Raw genomic sequence first — 23736 nt, forward strand, 5'->3', positions numbered from 1 at the left:
TGTTATTTCATGGCCCCTCCTCGCCCTCTTAATTTCTTTTTTAAGTATGCCCCTGCACTTTTTATACTCCTCTAGGGCTTCTTCCGTCTTTAGTCTTTTGTAACTGCCAAAAGCCCCCCTTTTATTTCTAATGCATTTTTGTATCTCTCAGAGCCACCAAATATGTGGGTAGGTGTAAATAGCCATAGAAGAGCTGCATGTCGCTCACTGATTGGTCACGCCTATGAATGTTCAGTCCATCTTAGACTGGAACTCCAGTCATGATGTCAGGACCAAATTAAAAATAAATGCAACTTATTTTTGCTTTGTGTGTGTGTGTGTATGCCTGGTTACACCACTGTATTGATCTATAACTTGAAGATATTCAAGTTAAATTTATCTGACGGCTTGTAATTATGTGATATGCTTCTCCTAATCCCGTTTCACAAAATACCCCCCAACAAAGTGGATGAACAAGCAACAAATTAAGAGGGATTCGAAGGTTGCTGTCAAATGACATAATTTGCTTTCAAAACATCAGGTGTTGGTTCCAATATAATTATGAGTGGGCTGAAAACAATTATACCGAGGAAACTCTTTAGGAAGGAAAACAAGGGGAAAAAATTAGGCTAAAATTCTCCCAGACAAACAAGGACTTGGAACCATGAGTATAATGTAGGACTCTTTATCCATCTCTTAGGCAATGCAGTTACACAGCACTTTCTTTCAAATGATTAGAGATTGCTAAGATCTCAGAGTAAAACACATAATAACTGTTTTATATTTTGGTAAAACTTCTAGAAAGCTTGGAAGCACCCTAATTAAACCAGTGTTCATTACAGGAAACTTTCGATTTACCGGCACCTAAATAACTGGCAAAATTCAGGAGTAGGTTCAGGTAAGTTTTATTACTTGCCTTCCTCGATCTGTTGCTGTGCAAGGGTGTGGCTGCAGCTGTTGCTAAGCTACAGAGACACTTGGAACTTGTGGCCATTGTTCTGAACCGGTTAGGTTTGTTACTTTATACGGAGCTCTCAGCTCCGTATCTTTTACTATAGCTTTCGGTTATCCGGAATTTTTGATGAACCGGCACCACGTCAGTCCCGGATAAAAAAAAAAGTTTCCTGTATAAAGTTAACATTTGAACCAACTCTAAAGAATTACTAAAAATCTTTCAGGGATAAGTTTATTGAACTGCACTACAATTTCGGTGCCATATTTTATATGTGCAGAATTCTGGAGGGGTTACTGCTACTTAATTATTTATCATTTTCCAATCCTCCCAGTACCACAAACAGTTTTTAACTTGGCTGAAAGAAGAATGGGAGAGAACAACATTTTTATGGTCATGCTTAAATAGGAAACATCAGAGGATGTAATGTAGAGTAACTTTATTTACCTGAATTTATGAAATCTGCATGATGCATGTTACAATGTCAGCACTGAAATAAACATAGGATCTTATTTACAGGTTTTCAACATTAAACATGCTGTTTTCTGGCAACTGACAGGTTCTTTTTAAATCTGCATCACAATATTCCTATTGCACCAACGCTTCTGTTAATGCGTTACAACTTAAAATAGTTAAATTACAGTGCAAGAGGGAATTCTCTCATTTTGTCTCACACCAAAGAGAAAAAAAAACTTTCCTTAGAAAAAAATACATTGAAGTTATGAAATTGTCAACCTACAGGATGTAATTTACAGTTCAAACATTCAGGATTTGTATCTTTTCTCTAAGCTTTTCCATAAATAGAATTGCATTTTGTACATAGCCATTTTTATAAAGTAGTTCTTCATTTGTCTTGATGACCCAATACACAGATTCTGTTACTTAAACAGAAGGCATGCATTTTCATAATGTACAATTTATAAATTCAATGAAATTTTACACAGAGATGTGGGTCCTCCACAGTCAGTGACGTCGACTCTCATCTTTTCAGCAAAGAACCCAACTTCTCTGGCATACTGTAAAGTTCACGAGGATGTATTGCACAAATGTACAGTTTCTCTGAAGTCCTAAATTTTAAACACACTTTTCCTCCAAATAGCATACTATTGTTGCACATTATACAGTACATGCAATGGTCTTGGTAGTTGTGCTTAAAAACACACATGCACGCGATAACAAAAGAACCTTAGATTTCTGAAAATTGTTAAGGGAATTACTTGTTCTCCTCTTCATCATCCATAGCTGTTGAAAAAGGGGAAAAAAATAATCAGCCGAATTGCACAAATAACATTTTTTTTTTTTTTTTTTTTTTAAAAAAGGGTATTCAAACTACACAATCTGCTCTAGAAATGAAAGTGAGCAGAGTGCTGGACACCGCCTGCTGACAGTGACAGATAGCACTTCCAATAGAGGAAAATACACAAGCCATTCTGAGGAATATGAACTGCATTTCTTAAGACAGGCAACTTTTGTTTTGTAAACACTTAAAGCAACAGTGCTGCAGATAGATACCACATACCAGATTTGTTTTAAAGGAGCAGTAAAAGTGAATGAAACATGCACACAAGTTTTCGTTAAAACTGTGGGGAAAAGAATGACAGACCACTGGCACCAAGTGCAAACACTGCTGTTTATATTCCTATCCCATGGGAAAGGGATATGCATCAGTCCATTGAAACGTTTTTTCATCGACAAAACCTTATCTCAATTCTAGCATGTCAATTTTTCCATCGCTTTTCTTTCAGAATTCTCAAACTGTTCACCCTTTCCGCACCACCATGAAAATTGGTTTTTATTTTATGCCACAAGCAGCCAATCTGCTGAAAGGCTTCTGCTAGGCTTCTGTATCACTAGCTTGATCATCTATCTATCGCTCCCTTCCTGTGAGATTGCCTTGCATATGATGGGGCTAAAATAGCAATTGGCATGTGGAGAATCACAAGTCTGAATGATCGCCTTATCACTCATTTTGAAGCATCAGTGAGCTGCCCTACCCATTCCCCCCCAACACCCTACCAATTTTCCCTCCTGAATGAGTTGATTCCTCAGGTATGATTCTATAGATTGCAGGTATCCTCTAGTATCTCACCTAAGTGAGCATTATTTACCTGCGAGTTTCAACATTGAGTAGGATATCTGCCATAGTCAAGTCTGATCTTGTTCTCACCCAACATCACACACACACTTCCAGCATTGATGACTTGGAATCCTGGCTGATTTTCTCCACCAATAGACAACTGTAGCACCCGACCACCATAGCAGAGATCAGCACAGAGTGGGGATTAAACCAGAGATTATCCTAGTCTGTTTGGCTACCCACTGGGTAAACTGGCTAAGCCATCCTGGGCACCCCAATGTGTATTCTCAGTGATGGCAACAAAACAAGATGACCACTATGGGCAAGATCCTTTCCATTTTATCTCAGAATCATGTTTTAAGAAGTATTCTATGAATAGCTGTTTTGTCAATGTTGTTCCTGCTACATTTCTAAACATTGGGGGTGAAACTGGTCTACCCCCGTAGTGGGAAATGGGCTCTCAGTGCAACGGGAGCTTGTTTCACATCGTGCCCAATTTTCTTTTCCATTAATGTCACCCACTTTTATTGAAGAAAAAATTAATGAGGAATATTTAAAAAGGTAATAGCGATTTAAGCAGGTTATTGAAATGGGACTGTAATTGCTAAACCATAGGGTACAAAATTAGCAAACCTGGTGTGAAACTAGAAGAATTTGCTCTTTTTCCCCCCCGCCCCCCTCCCCAACATGGAGGGAATGAAGCCAATAGAAAAGGTGCAAGTATTTAAATATCAAGAAAAACACATTGCCTTCATCGAATTGTTTTCATTAAGCATATATTGTACATGGGGAAACGTTGCCTTTGAACAAATGTTATCAATAAGTCACCAATTAAGCAACAATCCAGAGCTTTTCTCAAATTTAACTCAAGAACTACCTCCCCAAGTTTCATATTTGCAGTAGGGCAGTGTTGCTGTCAAATGATGCACATGACATTCAGAAATGAGGGATGGCCTGATTAAGATTAGGTGCCACTGTCAATCTTTCAGAACATCACATGCACACTTGGCCACAACTCAGTAAAACAAGCATCACGCAATGGGCTTTTGAAGAGAATATGGCCAGTCAACGTTATTCTGGAAGGCCTCAGAACAAGCCTAATGAAAGCACCGTGGGTCATTTAGTGATACATGCCACCTATGTTACCACTTAATGCTGAAAGCAGCTGAAGAACACTCTGTTCCCTTGTGGAATGTTGAGATAAACATCTTGCAGTTAAGAAAATCAAGTTTCTACTTTTAAATTGTTTAAAAAAAATAAAAAATCACCATTATACAAAGATTTTTATTTGGTAAAAGGATCTCAACTGCTTTCATTTTATTTCTCCATCTGGATTAATGTGTATGAAAGCAAAGTGTTATTGTACAAGCATGCTTCAAGCAGTCTGATCCAGGATTCAGATACAACGGCTATTTGTATACCTCAAAAATATGTAAATTACAGTTTAACCACGCAAATGTTGGCATGCCAATGCCAACATTTTAGTGAAAATATTTCCATTGTTATATATCTAACCCTAAAAAAAAAGCACATCGTTCCAGAAACGTACAGCATCAATTAATGTAATAAAAGAAAGTTTAACAGCAAAAGTAGAGGAATTGGACTTAAAACTAAAACCCTGCCAATTTTGAATGATCTACAAAAACACTTGCGTTGATATAATATACCAGAATCCTGGACTAAACTCAGGATAGTAAGGGTGTCCGACATCCGGAACTGGAATTAGGCAATTACAAAATGTAAATATACTCACTTTAGATGATGAATTTTGGAAGGCGTTGAAGAAAACACCATTGTTAGGTTTGTTAACACATGTAAAAACCACCTGACCGTCACTTTAGAAAACATGCTTTAGAACACTATTACCCAACATTTATATTATTACAGTTGTAAACAGTTAGTATGATGTAGTATGTTAAAATTTACTTTTAGTTCTATACATTATGTAAAATGAATATTTGGTAATGTGCTACTTACAGCTTGCACCTACATTTTCTAGTTTTAAGATATCACTGTTGCATGTTTGTGCTCAGCATTAGCATCTAAATGTAACAATTAGCTTCCAGCTACTTAAGTGTTTTCAAATACATGTGAGTAAAATATTTCTTCAAACCACATCCAGGTTTATGAGTCTAACAAATAAGACCTAAAAACAATTTAATTTGCAGCTCTTTTTGTATTGCATTTTTAAAAAACTACATGAACCAGCCTGGTTAAAAGAGAGACATAGAGAAGTTCCTCTCCGTTAGTCTAAAACCATTTTATTTTTTGACTCGTGAATTAACCTCTGATGTAGCAACATCCAAGGTGAACTGGCAAAATAAAAGTGAAGAAACCTGTCAAGACTGTTACAACAAAATACAATCAGCATTTTAAATAAATACCCTTTAAACTCGTCGGGAGAAAAAACAGCAATATTGGGGGATTGGGTGGTAATAGAGTGCTCTGCACAGGCGGGAATTAGCATACCTCAAACAGGGTTGGACTGTAAACATGACAGAGTTAAGAACACAGAAATGATTACAGGAAAACAAAACTAAAAAGCTGGTTGAGGTAGCAGTACTCTGCTGAGTGCAGAAAATAAGGAGTTCTGAACTAAAAACAACTGTTTGACAGAAGGCACAAACTAAAGGCTAAAATAGAACCCGACCAATAGCCATGCGGTGACACACCATGCAATCAGTATTTTTTTTAAAAAAAATTCCAAAGAATTTAACACTCTCAAGTATTCGTTCCATTTCTTTAGCCAAAAAATACACCCGTTGGCTCATTGGTTCTTAATTTATACACAAAAGATGAACAAATTAGTAAACAGAACACATCTGTACATGCTGTTTCATCTACAAAAACAAAATATTGCAGAAAATAGTATTAATCTCTGTACACGTCAATGCACAGCTTGTTTTTTTTTTAAAGTTTTTTTTAAAATTGTGTAAAAATCAATCCCGTTTCATTCTGGAGTTCAGGAAAAAAATATTAACTTCATCCATACATGGGTTTCGTATGAAATTCAGCAGAAACAGACTCTTGGAATCACGTGTTTAAATGATAAAAATTTTGGTAGAAGTTAATCAAATGCCATGTCTTCACTATGCCAACGACAGCTCTATGTCAGTCAAGACCAGAACATTTCAGCAAAATTAGTGTCTGTACTGTAAAGCCAGATAACCAGGGGCAGAGAAATGAGCACAAAAGGCCAGGAAATCCCCTCTGTACATGCGGAGAAACCACACTGTTTGTCACTAGGCAGAGTATACTCTTTACCCGGTTCAAGGTAGTTACGAGCAATAAATTTGAGTGTCTCATCCAGCAGAATGACAGGTAGAGAGATTTTCAGCACCATCAGCCACTGTGTTACATCTAATGGTGTAATTTGGAAGATAAGCTGCAAAAGAAACAAAGAAAAGTAAATGTCTGCTTCACTGTCATTAGAGAGAATCTTTTGAAATGACTTACAGAATGGGCCAATTAGTGCGAAACCAACTTTACCTTTTAATTACTTTAATTATGCAGGAAAGTACAAGTATAAGACACTTCCTACATTAAGCCCTTTTATTAGTTTATTTTGTATCATTCACTTACATATTAACAGGGTTATTAGAACATGAAATCTTTTGCACAACCGGTTACTCTGATAGAGGTTATGTCATTGTTTAAAGGGGAACTGGATAAAAGAACATGAAGTGGATACAGGAAAAGGGGATTGAAGATTTTCAGTTGAAGAGCTACCACTGACACAGGCACGATGGGGAAAATGACCTCAGTCTGTACTGCAAGTTCCATCAGGGTAGGAACCATTGCCATAAAATGATGGGAAATTCTGCAATCCTTGTTCCTTTGTTTCAATGCTACACAGTAAAATACAGAAGTGTCCAAACTTGAGCACCAAACAGACCTGTGCCTAGCAGACAATCTTTCGGTTGGAACTGAAGTGTTCAAATACCCTAGATAAACGAGCCACTCATTTATTAAATCAATAATGTCTCAACACTTGCATTAATAGTGGGACTGCAGATAAGCAAAGTTCTAAAAAAAGGCAAATGGAATTCATGTTTGATACATCAGAGTACTAAATTAAAAACAAAAAGGATGAATTTGTATAAGAGGTTATCAAAGCCAAGGAAAACGTTGATACCAAGGGGAGGATATAATTAGGAGCGATCTGAACTAGATTCACTGGAAAGAGCGAGGGTTAAAGAAGGGGAGCAGAATTGAACACAAATGCTCAAAACTGTGAAAGGGCTTGAGGGGATAACGAGTGAAAGATTTTTTTCTCTCCACTGGTCAGTGAACCAGTAACAAGGGGGCAAAAACTCAGAACTAGTGCTAGAAGCGCGAGTAAGGAGGGAGGTTAGACGATGATTTTTCTTTCTTGCAAAATGTTATTTGGATATTGCGTGGCTATTGCAGCCGACTCGCTCAATATTTATGTGGAAATTAGATAAACACGAGGAAAAGCATTAAAGCATCCAGGGAAAGAACAGGTGGGAAGTTAGTACAGGCACACAAGTGATGGCCTGAATCAGGCCTGCTTACGTAACAAAAACTTTATGAAATGTAGAATAGCTTGTGTAAACATAGTAAAACCTAGCCTGTGAAGTACTATTGCTAGCAAAAGCAATTGGCATAGTATTCCAGAACACAATCTTGGGACCTCGATGAATTCTTAGTAAAAATGCAAAATTTGGAAGTGACTGAGGAATTGGTGTATAGAACAAAACATAGCGTAATGCCATCTGACTAACCGGTAGTGGCTCCACATATAAAATGAGGAAGTGAAGAGACATCGACAGGCAGATTGAACCCAATAACCAAACATTTTCCCAAGGTGGCATCTTAATCAATGACTGGTTCTCTGATAAACTGAAAGAATGAAAGAATAAAAAAAGAGGTTATAAAAAGTAAACCAGTTGTCCCTAAAAGCAACAATTACTCAAATCGCTGCTTTAAATCTCCTCCGGCCCAGCTGCGTCATCAGATCCACAAAGCTAGTTTAAAGGAAAAACAAAAGTTGCTGAATGCATGGAGCTTATACCTCCCAGCAAAAAAATTGTGCAGTTATTCTTAGGCCTCATACTTCATTTTCTGACTAGGAGCGCAGGCTTCTTCCTAGGCTTTTTACAAAGGTCTCCACAAATCTGTTCCAAGGCTTTTGCCAGTGTCACTCCTGAGCTAGCTGCTAGGAGGTGTACAAGAAATGCAGAAGTTGACTAACTTTCCAGCATTTGCCATCAACAGCCTGTGGAAACACCCAAACACAGCATGATGCCTTCCGCCCCGCCACCACCACCCATTCACAAACAAACGCAAAACTACTAGTGTGGAAAATTGTGATGGGCATGAATCAGCATCTTACTGCTGTATGACACATCAAGTACACCTACTACACAAAAAGGAGATTTGCAAGCTCCAACAGTAACCCTTTAAAAAAAATATATTAAATGTCACATGAAATTGGAAACAAAGTCCTTCCTACCCCACACTGGCATAAATTAATGATTAAATAACTATTTTTAAACATCTGGTACGCGAACCTGGTATTAGCGTAAAAATTCACAGCAAGTTGGACAGAGGATTTTCATCATGAGTCAAAACAGTATTTGTGCATTTGAAACTTATGGATATCCCATAGCTAAAACAACCAGCTATATTGGTTTACCCACAGAACAAACCAACCGAGTTACTAAAAATTAAAAGGTATGCCCTTGAAAATGATAATTCTTGCCATTTTAATGACGTAAATATATTTTGTTCTGGATGAGCATCAGTAGATTAACAAGCATCAGTAGATTAATCATCAATACATTCAGTGCTCAACCATCTGCCTCGCTGTGGCAAACTGCATACATTTTAATGTAATCATTAGTTAATTTTTCTTGTTCCCACAGCAGAAATTACAAGCAGAAAGCGCATCTTTTCAAGGGAAGAGAGAGCAACATTTCTAACCTGTTAAGAGCATTACACATCTCAATGGTCACCAGGACAGAGAGTGCCATAGTCATGGGATAAGGAGATTCAAATATTTCACAGTCAACGCCTTCATAATCTGGATTTTCTGGATTGCATTGTAAGAAATGGCTCTGTAGCAAAGCAAAGACAAAATATACACAAGCATGAATTACAAACAATTTTAGACTCTAATTGTTCAATGGGTGAGTGCGTTATGCTGTGTGGTACTTTTCCATACGGACAGCAAAGTTCCAGGTTTAATCTGTTGTATGGGTGGAGTTAGTTGATTTCAACAATGGGGACATGGTTGGCCTCAGGTGTCCCAAGGTTTGGAGGAAGGGGAAGGAAGAGGAGGAAAATCAGTCGTAGTTTTCTCTCATCATTATCCAGTGACTTGTGCTTGGTGGTCTTGTGTCTGAAAAAGACAGATGACAGCCTGTACTTTGCTGACACAGGAGATGAAAAGAAAGATCTGCTCCATAATAAAAGGAAAAGTAAAGCCTCTGTGCGTCGACTTAATTCTACATTTATATTGTACCGTATAATCGTGCTGTTATTCCATTGTCTTCACTTTTGTATCGTCAAACATGATTACCTAGACATGTTTTTTTTTTTTTAAAAACACATTATTTTAAACTATTAGCTAGTTTAGGAAAATACTGAGTTTTGCTTGCTCAGCTGGAAGATGGACAAAGTGGATATGAGATTCCAGTCATTTAAAGCCCGGCAGTGCGCGTAATCTAGGCTCACACGTGAAGAATGGGCCACTCGGGTGAAGTATTGGCAGGTTACCCATGCCTGTGGAACAGCTACCCCCCTCCCCATGGTCCACCAATTTCAGTAATAAAGGAGCAATATGAATTTTAAATTACACAATGTCATTGGTAGGACAGGGCTTTGCAGATATTAGCACTGCCTGCCTTAGTCCAAGAACACTAAACTTAGTGCTGTACAGGTAGTCCTGGTAAATTACTTGATTTTGGAGACAGCTCTACACATACAACAGTTTTAGTTCATTGCCTAGCAGTACATTTTAAGCACTACAAGATAAAATAAAGAGAGATGTGCAATGTTAGCCTTTTGGGAATGTGTACACTGAAGCGCTTTCATGTTAAAAATGCAACTGAACTCAATGTTACCAGCTGGTAGTAAGTAATCCTGGGTCCATCTGCAGCAGCTATGAACCACCAAGCAGCAGCACCAACTGTAGCAGCTCCGACATAACCTGAAAACGGAGGAAAGGATAAATTAATTTTAATAGTAGGGATACCAGATTTCATACTTAGTTGACATTGTACCAGAGTAGGTACTACATAGTTTATCACAGGCAGTGAGGCCAATGAAGATAGAAGATAACCGGTTTACATAACGGCATCTAAATCCCACCCCTTTGATGATGGATTATTGCCTGCACAAAAAACTGCTCTACTTAGTTGCTAAATGCACAAGAGAGATCAAATGTGTCTGACTTATGCAGTCAGTCAGAGTTGCCAGGCAACCCTAGGCCGTAATGTAATCACATTTGGGCTCCTAATGAAAACTTTCACAGTGCGTATTCATTTTGGTAGGGAATCCACACTGGAGTGAATCTGCTCTGGTGTAGAATCCCCATGAAGCCACTTCAGAACAAACCATGTAATGTAAGTATATCTCTAGAGAAAGACCTAATAAAAGAGTTCCCTGGACATCATCCCTGCTGCAGGAAGATGATCACTATTATGATTATACTTTGTTCATAAATTTAAAGGAATTTTTTTGTAGAAGCAGACTTTCTACAAAGCTCTTCATCACATTAGCTTCAAATACAGAAATGGAAGGTTAGTTTTCTAAAAAAAAGTTAGCACTTAAAGCTTCTCAAACCAAACGTATTTAAGTTTATACTGAGGGGCGGGACGTCCAATAGTAGAGTGTATCGTCACAGTTAAACCCAAAGGTGGCTGAAGAATACATCTCGTGGAAGCTCTTACTTAGCTGATTGTGAACCTTTGCCATCTCTAATACGAGTACTCACATCCGATAGCCATATAGCGGAAGAAGAGCCAGCCGCTGATCAGGGGTTCCTTAGGACTGCGTGGTGGTTTGTCCATTATGTCCAGATCAGGTGGATTGAAGCCTAGTGCTGTGGCAGGCAGTCCATCGGTCACCAGGTTCACCCACAGGAGCTGTACAGGGATCAAAGCCTCAGGAAAGCCTACAGCCGCTGTTAGGAAAATGCTGAGAGGGGAGGGGGAAAAAAACACACGATCAGTTCTACTTTCTATTAGTAAAGTGCTACATGCTCTATATGCAAGAGAAGGGCTGGACTGGACTAAAATGGTCCAAAAAGCACCATGGCAGAAAAGTTAGCAAACAGGATGGCTGCTCAGCAATAGGGAATCTTCAAATATGAGAAGCTAGAATACAAAAGTAGATATATTCTTACAAAATGGAAACATAAGTACATCAGAGTTCTGTGGATAAGAGTACCAGAATTGTGTTACAATCCCATTTCCTTAGGTCCTTGCTCTTAATTCAAGAAAAGATACATTTATGAAGGCGGGCAGCCAATCATGGCTACCTGAAAGACTCACCCTTACCGGGAATACAGAATAGCTCAGCAGAATGCCAACACTTTCAATGCATCTTCACATTGCTTGGAAGGGTTCTCTATGGCCGAATACAGTACTTTGTACCTAACTCTATCCATTTCAAATGCTGCAATTTGGAATCTAGCCCAGCAAAATAAACAGCATTATGCAAAATTTCCCTCAAATCATTGTTTGGGAAAATTAGGAACCGCACCAATGGATGTTCTGGAGATTTGTGTTGAAGCAAAATCCACATGGATAGAGTTAAGGAACAGAAAGGAGAATGATACAATTTCTTGGTGTGCAAACAGTGGAGATGAGAGAGGGATTCAGCTGAGATATACAAGAACAGCAGGCCAATAATATTGGGACAGCTGGAATAAAAGGTATTGTATGTGGTCAAAGTGAAGAACGCCTCTTTTAGAGTGCAGCCAGGACTGCTTCCTAGATCAGTTGATTTCTAGTCCAAGAAAAGAAGCATTGCTTGATTTAGTTCTGGGAAATGAAGTGGGGCAAATAACTGATGAGAGAGTAGAATAGTTGGGAAATAATGACCATAACCTGATTAGGTTCAAAGTGAAAACAAAAAGGGATAAGGAAGAGTGCAAGATAAGGGTGCTGGATTAAAATGGCCCAAAAAGCACTGTGGCCCAAATTAACTGGGCAGAAAAGTTAGCAAACAGTATGGTTGCTCAGCAATAGGAGATGCTAGAATACAAAGTAGATATATTCGCACAAAATGGAAAAATAGGTACATCAAAAGGTAAGAGTTCTGTGGATAGAGAGACATTAAAACTAAACAAATTAAAAATGGAAACAAAGGCACAAAAGCCAATGGTGGGGGATGCTTAAGAGGCCAGAGTTCTCGGAGGGTTGTAGGAGGTTACAGAGCTAGGATGGGGAAAGGCCATGAGGGGATTTAAACACGAGGATGAAGATTTTAAATTTGAGGTGTTGGTAGACTGTGAGCCATTGTAGGTCAGCGAGCACAGGGGTGATGGGTGAGCCGGACTTGGTGCAGGTTAGGATGCGGGCAGCAGAATTTTTGGACGAGCTCAACTTTATACAGGGTGGAGGATGTGAGGTCAGCTAGAAGAGAACTGGAATAGTCAAGGCTGGAAGTAAAAAAAAGCAAGGATGAGTGTTTCAGCAGCAGATGGTCCGAGGCAAGGGTCCAGAATGACAAAGAATTTCACCGCTGTCTGAAGCAACACAAGACATACATATTATTCGTTCCAAAGGTGAAACACTTCTTCATAAAAGGAATAGTATGTTATTGATGTACAATATACAGCTGCTTACAAATTTGGCGTAGACATTTTTAAGCTGCAAAGAAGTTATGAGTGAGGATCTCCAGGCATCAGGGAGCCTTGGAATCTTTATTATATTATTGACTTGAAGCAGGACTCATTAAGTAAAATCTCCTTAGCTGAAAAAACAAGGAACATTTCAATCAGATTCAGAAAGATTTAGATCTTTTACATAACTGGGCCAATGGTTGACAGATGCAGTTCAACACAAATAGGTGTGAAATTGTGCTTCCCCAATGACTCATTTATGGGTACGCTAGCATAATGGTTATGTTACTGGACTAGTAATCCAGAGGCCAGGACTAATGACCCGGAGACATGAGTTCAAATCCCACCATGGCAGCTGGGAAATTTAAATTCAGTTCATTAAATAAATCTGGAATAAAAAGCTAGCATCAGTAATGGTGACCATGAAACCATGATTGTCGCAAAAACCCATCTGGTTCACTGATGCCCTTTAGGGAAGGAAATCTGCTGCCTTTACCTGGTCTGGACTCTAGAACCACAGCAATGTGGTTGACTCTTAACTGCCCTCTGAAATAGCCTAGCAAGCCACTCAGTTGTACCAAACCACTACAAAGTAGTACACCAAGACCTTCATCACACTGACTGTAACAGTTCAAGAAGGTGGCTCACCACCACCTTCGAGGGCAATGAGGGATGGGCAATAAATTCTGGCCTTGCCAGCGACACCACATCCCATGAACAAATAATTTTTAAAAAAGCAGACCATGAGCTCAGTTAGGGGTGGAGTCGGATGATGTTCCGGAGGTGGAAATAGGCGGTCTTCATGATGTCGGGGATATGTGATCGGAAACTCATCGCAGGGTCAAATATGACACCAAGGCTGCGAACAGTTTGGTTCAGCCTCAGACAGCTGGCAGGGAGAGGGATGGTGTCGGTGGCTAGGGAACGGAGTTTGTGGCGGGGACCAAAGACAATTTCCTCCAATATGAAAGAAGAGGGTGAAGGGTATGGTGAGAAGGCAGGCTCGTGGGTTTGGTTATTAGGCTTTTCGGACCCAGTGGTTTTTGCCTCTTAAGATTCTTATGCTCCGCCTAGCACCCTAGATGAGAACTGGTTAAATTCATCTCTACCAATTGAAATTATTAGTTTTGCGACATCAGTGCAAATGCATAAACTGATTCTACAATACTAGTAACTGATAGTTAAAATTGTTTGCCCTCATTTATAAGAACCCAGAAATATTGACTGAATTATTAGCTTTTCAATGTATTCTTTTCATTAATGACAGGAATGATTAATCAGAACTGGGAGGGATGATTGCGTACAGCAGGACCTCTTACTTACCAGACCACTTCTCCAACATTGGAAGAGATGAGGTAGCGAATAAATTGTTTCATGTTGTTGTAGATAGCACGGCCTTCCTCCACTGCTGCTACGATTGTGGAGAAGTTGTCATCGGCCAGCACCATTTCAGAGGCAGATTTTGCTACAGCAGTACCAGATCCCATGGCAATTCCAATCTCTGCCTTCTTTAGGGCAGGAGCATCATTCACACCATCACCAGTCTAAAGACCAGAAAAAAAACAAGGTTTTACCTTACTTGGTACACAAAAATAGTTGAATTAGGAAAAATTACTTTTTGCAATACTTTACAACATTCATTGATTGAAATTTTCAAGGAAGGACCCTAAAAGACAAATATAGCTGATTATTTGAAGGCGGCTTTCTACTCGGGTCAAAGTATTTAAAAGACCAAAATGGGGCAAAATATCTTGAGCAAGCAGGATATAAAAAATAAATAGGGCATTATTCCCTTCATTTCAGTTTGGTCAAAGACCACTTTATGACAATGAAAACAATTTGCTAACAAGCAAAGGATTTCTATGCTAATGTTTGATAATTTATCAAACTGAATTTTAACCTAGTTTTACAACTTTTTTTTTTAAAGTGCAAATCAGTGGCAGTCAACAGCCAATCAGCTGCAAGTGGGTCCCTGACTAGGTGTTAATTATTGTGGCTGGAAGTTGGCTGACCAGTGGTAACTAGTGTGTTTCTGAAGGGTATATATTACAGGGATATCTGCAGAAGTACACACCAGGATGAAGCATTAGAAAAGAGATACAAAATGCACAGAGGATTGGAAGAGACAAACAAAATGCACAGAGGATTGGAAGAGACAAACAGCATTAAAGAGTAGCTCAAAAATAGGAGGGATCAGATGGGGGGGGATGCAAAGCAGACTAAGATAGGTTTAGAGTGCATGTGTGTAAATGCACCAAACGCGGTAAATTAGGTTGGAGGCACAAGTAGCCACATGGGATTATGATATAGTGGCAATAACGGAGATAAGGCTCAAACATGGGGAGGAATGGGTACTTAATATTCTTGGCTACAATGTATTCAGGAAAGATCGGAAAGGACTAAAAGCATGGTGTCGTGACAGTATTAATCAAAGATACTGTTACAGCACTAGAAAGGGATGATGTACTTGAGGGTTCAAAGACAGACTCTATTTGGTTATAATTAAGGAACAATAGAGGAGCTATTATGCTGCTGGGTGTATAGGCCACCAAATAGTGGGAAGGAGACAGAGGAAATTTCAGAGAGATGCAAGAACTTTAGAGTAGTGATAATGAGGGACTTCAATTATCCTAATACAGACTGGGAAAATAACAGTGTAAAGGGCAATGAGGGGGAGAAATTCCTGAAATGTGTACAGGAGAACTTTCTTGATTAGTATGTTTCCAGCCCAACGAGGAAGGAAGCAGTGCTGGATCTGGTTCTGGGGAATGAAGCGGGGCAAGTGGAGTATGTTTCAGTGGGAGAGCATTTGGGAAATAGTGATCACGATATTAGGTTTAGAACAGTTATGGAAAAAGAGAAGGAAAAATCAAATGTGAAAATACACAAATGGAGGAGAGCTAATTTCAGTGTGTTGAAAAGGAATCTGACCCAGGTAGATTGGAATCAAAGGCTGACAGGTAAAACAGTAAATGAGAATAGAAGGCCTTCAAAGAGGAGAAAGTTCGGGTACAGACTAAACACATTCCCACGAGGGGAAAAAGGGCTAGAGCTCCCTGGATGACTAAAAATGGAGAGATTAAAATGAAACAGGAAAAGGCGGTTTATGATAAATGTCAGGTTCATAATTCAGTAGAGAACAAAGCTGAATACAAAATGTACAAGGAAGAACTGAAAAAGAAAATGAGGGGTAAAGAGTGTGCATGGGAACAGATTAGCAGATAACATAAAAGGAACCCAAGAGTCTTTTATAAATATGTAAATAGCAAAAATGATAGTCAAAAGGAAGGGTGGGGCCGATTAGGGACCCAAAAGGAGATCATCTTGTAGCAGCAGAGGGCATGGCTGAGGCACTAAATGAGTACTTTGCATCTGTCTTCACTAAAGAGGATGCTGCCAATGTCACAGTAAAAGGAGGAGATAGTAGAGAAATTGGATAGGATAAAAATAGATAGACGAGGTACTTAAAAGGTTGGCAGCGCTCAAATTAGAAAAGTCACCCAGTCCGGATGGGATGCATCCTAGATTGCGGAGAGGAGCAAGGGTGGCAATTGCAGAGGCCACAATCTTCCAATCCTCCTTAGATATGGGGGTGGTGCCAGAGAAGTGGATGATTGCAAATGTTACAAAGAGGAAAGAAAGACTTGCATTTATATAGCAACTTTCACGACCTCAGGACATCCCAAAGCACTTTACAGTCAATGAAGTACTTTTGAAGTGTATTCACTGTTGCAGTGTAGGAAATGAAGAAAAAAAGAGTAATAAACCCAGCAATTAATGGCCAGTCAGCCCAACGTCAGTGGTGGGGAAACTTTGGCCCAGAAATCCAGGACAAAATTAATTGGCACTTGGAAAAAAAATATGGGTTCATAAAATGAAAGCCAGCATGGATTTGTTAAAGGCAAATGGTGTTTAACTAACTTGATTGAGTTCTCTGATGAAGTAACGGAAAGAGTTGATGAGGGTAGTGCGGTTAATGTGTATATGGACTTTCAAAAGGCATTTGATAAAGTATCACTTATTAGCAAAATTGAAGCCCATTGGCTTAAAGGGTCGGTGGCTGCGTGGATACAAAATTGGCTAAGAAACAGAGTAGTGGTGAACGGTTGTTTTTCATACTGGAGGGAGGTATACAGTGGTGTCCCACTGTCATTTTGGTAGGAAGAATGAGGAGAGGCAATATAAACTAAAATGGTACAATTTTAAAGGGGGTGCAGGAACAGAGAGACCTGGGGGTCTATGTACACAAGTCTGAAGGTGGCAGAACAAGTTGAGAAGGTTGTTAAAAAGGCATATGGGATCCTTGGCTTTATTAATAGAGGCAGAGAGTGCAAAAGCAAGGAAGTTATGCTAAATCTTTCTAAAACACTGGTTAGGCCCTAGCTGGAGTATTCTGGCCAATTCTGGGCACCAGACTTTAGGATGTTAAGGCCTTGCAGATGGTGCAGAGGAGATTTACTAGAATGGTACCAGGGATGAAAGGCTTCAGTTACATGGAGAGACTGGAGAAACTGGGGTTGTTCTCCTTAGAGCAGAGAAGGTTAAGGGGAGATTTGATAGAGGTGTTCAAAATCATGAAGGGTTTTGATCGAGTAAATAAGGAGAAACTATTTCCAGTGGCAGAAAGGTCAGTAACCAGAGGACACAGATTTAAGATAATTGGCAAAAAAAATCAAAGGCATCATGATGGAATTCTTTTTTTTTTTTTTTTAAATAAACGTCACAAGCTTTTATGATCTGGAATGGACAGCCTGAAAGGGTGGTGGAAGCAGATGCAATAATTTATCCAATTCCCTTTTGAAAATGATTAAGTGTAGAAACTTGCAGGGCTATGGGGAAAGGGCAGGGGAGTGGTACTAATTGGAAAGCTCTTTTTAAAAAAAAAAGGGCACAGGCTCATGGGCCGAATGGACTTCTTCTGTGCTGTAGCATTCGATGAAGACTGAAATTTGCCCCTTTAAGAGAGATGCCATGGTCACACAAATCTTTTCCTCTCAAATAGCCAACTTTCCCCAGGGTTACTATTTTCCTCTTTTCTTCAGAAACACAGTATAAATGTAACTTAAATTCTGAATCAAAAAACCCACCACCAGATCAGATACAAGGTGAGCAAGAAGAAATTAATTCAGACACAGGCAACTCTTAAGTTTCCTTCTTCCCCAGCTGTATTAGATATATACACCACAGGATTCTAAGAAATATAAACGGTAGATTTTCAACTTGTCGTCAGAGTGTAACAATGGTGTTGAAGATAGACGGGACGTTATGGAAAAGCAATATAAATTAAAACCGGATGGTTTCTATAATGGACGGGTGAACTACAACACCAGTTTTGCGCTGGGACGGCAAGTTGAGAATTGATCCCACAGAGACTAGCCAGATGTCAAGAGGTCAATAATCGAGGCGTGGGAATTTAGAAAGACACTTGGAGGAGGCGCCGAGATAGGTGTGGCTGACTTGTGCTAGTGTTCCCTCCCCTTCCTCAGGAATGCCTTGTTCACTCCTCAGTGCCAAGTAAGGAGTCATGTTGGTGAACCTTGTCCCAACACTATGTGGAGCTAAACACGATTAAAATCACTAAGGAGATGGTACTCGGTAAAATAATGGGACTTAAGGCGGATAAATCCCCCGGACCGGATGGCCTACATCCTAGGGTGTTGAGAGAAGTGGCAGTAGGGATTGTGAATGCATTGGTGATTATTTTCCAAAACTCCCTGGACTCAGGAAAGGTCCCGGCAGATTGGGAAACTGCTAATGTAACACCCTTATTTAAGAAGGGAAGTAGACAAAAAGCTGGAAACTATAGACCAGTTAGCCTAACATCTGTGGTTGGCAAAATGTTGGAGTCCATTATTAAGGAAACAGTAACAGAGCATCTGGATAAACATAATTTAATAGGACAGAGTCAGCATGGTTTTATGAAGGGGAAGTTATGTTTGACAAATTTGCTCGAATTCTTTGAGGACGTAACATACAGGGTGGATAAAGGGGAACCAGTGGATGTGGTGTATTTGGACTTCCAAAAGGCATTTGACAAGGTTCCACACAAAAGATTGCTGATCATGATAAAAAAAATCACAGGATTGGGGGTAATATACTGGCATGGGTGGAAGATTGGCTATCTAACAGAAAACAAAGAGTTGGGATATGTGGTTCGTTCTCGGGCTGGCAATCAGTAACTCGTGGTGTTCCGCAGGGGTCAGTGCTGGGACCCCAACTCTTTACAATCTATATTAACGATTTGGAGGAAGGGACCGAGTGCAACATATCCAAGTTTGCCGACGATACAAAGATGGGAGGGAAAGCAGTGAGTGAGGAGGACATAAAAAACCTGCAAAAGGACATAGACAGGCTAAGTGAGTGGGCAGAGATTTGGCAGATGGAATATAATATTGGAAAGTGTGAGGTTATGCACTTTGGCAGAAAAAAAATCAAAGAGCAAGTTATTATCTAAATGGAGAGAAACTGCAAAGGCAGCACAGTGGCATAGTGGTTAGCACTGTTGCCTCACAGCGCCAGGGACCCGGGTTCGAATCCGGCCTCGAGTGACTGTCTGTGTGGAGTTTGCACATTCTCCCCGTGTTTGCGTGGGTTTCCGCCGGGTGCTCCGATTTCCTCCCACAGTCCAAAGATGTGCGGGTTAGGTTGATTGGCTATGATAAATTGACCCTTAGTGTTAGGGGGATTAAATACGTGGGGTTACGGGGATCGGGTGGGATATGTGTCGGTGCAGGCTCGATGGGCCGAAATGGCCTCTATCTGCACTGTGGGGTTTCTGTGATTCTGTGAGTACAAAGAGATCTGGGGGTCCTGGTGCATGGAACACAAAAAGTTAGTATGCAGGTGCAGCAGGTGATCAGGAAGGCCAATGGAATCTTGGCTTTTATTGCAAGGGGGATGGAGTGTAAAAACAGGGAAGTCTTGCTGCAGTTATACAGGGTATTGGTGAGGCCACACCTGGAATACTGCGTGCAGTTTTGGTTTCCATATTTAAGAAAATATATACTTGCTCTCGAGGCAGTTCAGAGAAGGTTCACTCGGTTGATTCCGGAGAGGAGGGGGTTGACGTATGAGGAAAGGTTGAGTAGGTTGGGCCTCTACTCATTGGAGTTCAGAAGAATGAGGGGCGATCTTATCGAAACATAAAAGATTGTGAGGGGGCTTGATCGGGTGGATGCGGTGAGGATGTTCCACTGATGGGCGAGATTAGAACTAGGGGGCATAATCTTAGAATAAGGGACTGCCCTTTTAAAACTGAGATGAGGAGAAACTTCTTCACTCAGAGGGTAGTAAATCTATGGAATTTGTTACCCCAGAGAGCTGTGGAAGCTGCAACATTAAATAAATTTAAAACGGAGATAGACAGTTTCCTAGCAGATAAGGGAATTAGGGGTTACGGGGAGAGGGCAGGGAAGTGGACGTGAGTCTAGATTCGGATCAGCCATGATCCTATTGAATGGTGGAGCAGGCCCGAGGGGCCGTATGGCCTACTCCTGCTCCTACTTCTTATGTTCTAGCAAGCTGATGCAGCAATACATTACACTCTTCAGCATTTAGTAGAAGATATTGCTCAGTGGCCAATTATATTATTTTTAATGCACATCATTAACCTTGGTGACAGCTTTGCATCAGTAATGTTTTCATAATTACAACTAAATAGTTTTTTTTTTTATTCGTTCATGGGATCTGGGCGTCACTGGCAAGGCTAGCATTTATTGCCCATCCCTAGTTGCCCTTCAGAAGGTGCTGGTGAGCCTCCTTCTTGAACCGCTGCAGTCCGTGTGGTGAAGATACTCCCACAGTGCTATTAGGGAGGGAGTTCCAGGAATTTGACCCAGCGACGATGAAGGATCGGCGATATACATCCAAGTCAGGATGGTGTGTGACTTGGAGGTGGTGGTGTTCCCATGCGCATGCTGCCCTTGTCCTTCTAGGTGGTAGAAGTCGCAGGTTTGGGAGGTGCTGCCAAAGGAGCCTTGGCGAGTTGCTGCAGTGCATCTTGTAGATGGTACACACTGCAGCCATGGTGGAGGGAGTGAATGTTTAAGGTGGTAGACGGGGTGCCAATCAAGCGGGCTGCTTTGTCTTGGATAGTGTCGAGCTTCTTGAGTATTGTTGGAGCTGCACTCATCCAGGCAAGTGGAGAGTATTCCATCACACTCCTGACTTGTGCCTTGTAGATGTTGGAAAGGCTTTGGGGAGTCAGGAGAGAAGACACTCGCCGCAGAATACCTAGCCTCTGACCTGCTCTTGTTGCCACAGTATTTATGTGGCTGGTCCAGTTAAGTTTCTTGTCAATGGTGACTCCCAGGATGTTGATGGTGGGGGATTCGGCGATGGTAATGCCGTTAAATGTCAAGGGGTGGTGGTTAGGCGCTCGCTTGTTGGAGATAGTCATTGCCTGGCACTTGTGTGGTGCGAATGTTACCTGCCACTTATCAGCCCAAGCCTGAATGTTGTCCCGGTTTTGCTACCTGCAGGCATGGACTGCTTCAATATCTGAGGAGTTGTGAATGGCACTGAACACTGTGCAGTCATCAGCGAACATCCTCAGTTCTGACCTTATGATGGAGGGAAGGTCATTAATGAAGCAGCTGAAGATGGTTGGGCCTAGGACACTGCCCTGAGGAACTCCTGCAGTGATGTCCTGGGGCTGTGATGACTGACCTCCAACCATCTTCCTTTGTGCTAGGTATGACTCCAGCCAGCGGAGCGATTTCCCCCCTGATTCCCATTGACTTCAATTTTACTAGGGCTCCTTGATGCCACGCTCGGTTAAATGCTGCCTTGATGTCAAGGGCAGTCACTCTCGTCTCACCTCTGGCAATCAGCTCTTTTGTCCATGTTTGGACCAAGGCTGTAATGAGGTCTGGAGCCGAGTGGTCCTGGCGGAACCTAAACTGAGCATCAGTGAGCAGGTTATTGGCGAGTAAGTGCTGCTTGATAGCATGTCGACAACACCTTCCATCACATTGCTGATGATTGAGAGTAGACTGATGGGGCAGTAATTGGCCGGATTGGATTTGTCCTGCTTTGTGGACAGGACATACCTGGGCAGTTTTCCACATTGTCGGATAGATGCCAGTGTTATAGCTGTACTGGAACAGCTTGGCTAGAGGCTCGGCTTGTTCTGGAGCACAAGTCTTCAGCACGACAGCCGGGATGTTGTCGGGGCCCACAGCCTTTGCTGTATCCAGTGCGCTCAGCCATTTCTCGATATCACGTGGAGTGAATCGACTTGGCTGAAGACTGGTTTCTGTGGAGGCGGATATTTACAACTTGCCTACCCCCCTCCAATAGCAGCTGAAGCTTTTAAGGAACAGGGAAAATAATTTCTGAAACAGCCATTAGTATTTACTGTGCTTTACAAATAATGCTAGAATATGAAAATAATGGTTAGGCTTTAACATGGAAAAGTAGCAGTATGAAGTACAATTAAATGCACCATTACCTGACATGCAACAGGTCTTAAAAGCTCCCCCACCCACTTTCCACCAAATTTCTCCTGAAGATATTGAGTTCCTGCTGGAATAGGCCCCCAAGGGTTCTCAGCACCCCCGGCAATTCACCCAAAAGGCCGTTCTTTTTATTTAAAAAAGAGTTGAGCCTAGATTGCAAGTGTTTGCTATTTTACCAGAGCTGAGCCCAATGCTGACTTCACCTGATGTCTAAGCATGGAAACTTTAGGCAAGAGTCCTTGCTTGATCAGGAATGGGAATGTTGGCTGAATTTCCCTTCCCTAATCCCGTGGCACTGAAGCCAACTGCAGCACCGCTGCTGTGATACGCTCAATATACACAGACCCAGGATCTTCCTGGTCTTTGCGGCTCAGCCACTCACCGACAACTAGCCGAGTCATCAGGAAGCCCACAATCAGATAACCTCAACACAACTTCAATTAAGCAAATGTATTTATACGCCAAACTGAAGTGGCTAACTCATTTGATACACTACCTAGTGTAGAAAATGTATTATTCTGATTGAAAGAAGCCTTTGTGTTAAAGGGCCAGTCTTCATGAACATGTTCGGCAAAGCTTATTTAAGGGATGGAGGAAAAGCAATGCTTCATTTTCATAACTGCGAGTTATTGTGTGTTTTAATGCAATGAACGTCAATTGTGGCAAGTCTGGGAAACGTGTTTATAAATGCATTCTTCTCCCCATGAAGACAGTCCCCCCCCCTTTAAGCTGTTTGCCTACAAGGAAAATATCAGGCAATGGAAGCAGACACAGAATAACTCTAGCCAGAACTGAGCAAACAAGTAAAACACCCAAAAGCAAGAGTGATTGGAGACTGGACTACTTCAAAAACTAGTGTTCCTACCATGGCTGTGATTTCATCAAACGCCTGCAAAAACTCCACGATCTTAGACTTGTGGGAAGGTTCCACTCGAGCAAAGCAGCGAGCTTTCAAGCAAGCCTCCCTCTGTTCTGCTGGGGGAAGTTCATCAAACTCACGGCCAGTGAAAGCTTTTCTATGGACATCTTCTCGCTCCCCAAAGATACCGATACGACGGCAAATGGCTACAGCGGTGCCCTTGTTATCACCGGTGATCATGATGACACGGATGCCAGCGTGCTTGCACATCTTGATTGAAGCAGCTACCTCTGTTCTTGGTGGATCAAGCATTCCAACACATCCAATGAACGTCAGGTCATTCTGGAATGGGAGACAAGTGTTGTCATTTTACAAAACGTTCTGCTGCACTTCTGGAGAGATTACCAACATTGCATACTAATATATTAGGAGCTTTACGATGTTCAAACTAAGGGAACGTTTTTGTAAATGTACTTTTATGTCCTATTATTATAGGTACGCTGAGGCCAACTGGATTCCCAAACTGTTTCTACCCCGGGAAGGCCTTGCTTTATGCAAAGGCATTTTTGAACTTGTCAGATAAGGACTATTGGGCAT

At 41.0% G+C, this 23736-nt stretch overlaps 1 protein-coding gene across 2 annotated transcripts in view; it reads right to left on the bottom strand.

Moving 5' to 3' along the window:
• Positions 1–1355: 1355 nt before the first annotated feature.
• Positions 1356–23736, bottom strand: part of LOC147104340 (sarcoplasmic/endoplasmic reticulum calcium ATPase 2) — a 43441-nt gene continuing 21060 nt past the window's right edge. The window contains exons 9-16 of one of the 2 annotated variants that reach the window (XR_015072316.1): positions 23146–23481; positions 14146–14366; positions 10969–11171; positions 10097–10182; positions 8955–9088; positions 7754–7871; positions 4762–6393; positions 1356–2173 (exon numbers count right to left, since the gene is read on the bottom strand). Coding sequence is in view for 1 of the 2 variants with exons in the window: in XM_085961595.1 (XP_085817721.1) it covers positions 2145–2173; positions 6273–6393; positions 7754–7871; positions 8955–9088; positions 10097–10182; positions 10969–11171; positions 14146–14366; positions 23146–23481 (1248 nt within the window). In the remaining variant the exon portion in view is untranslated. The remainder of the gene's footprint in view (positions 2174–4761; positions 6394–7753; positions 7872–8954; positions 9089–10096; positions 10183–10968; positions 11172–14145; positions 14367–23145; positions 23482–23736) is intronic. The other variant, XM_085961595.1, reaches the window with a different exon arrangement.

This window comes from Somniosus microcephalus, chromosome 19 (assembly GCF_052327205.1).
Source record: "Somniosus microcephalus isolate GS21.2 chromosome 19, FLI_Smic_1.0, whole genome shotgun sequence".
NCBI lineage: Eukaryota > Metazoa > Chordata > Chondrichthyes > Squaliformes > Somniosidae > Somniosus > Somniosus microcephalus.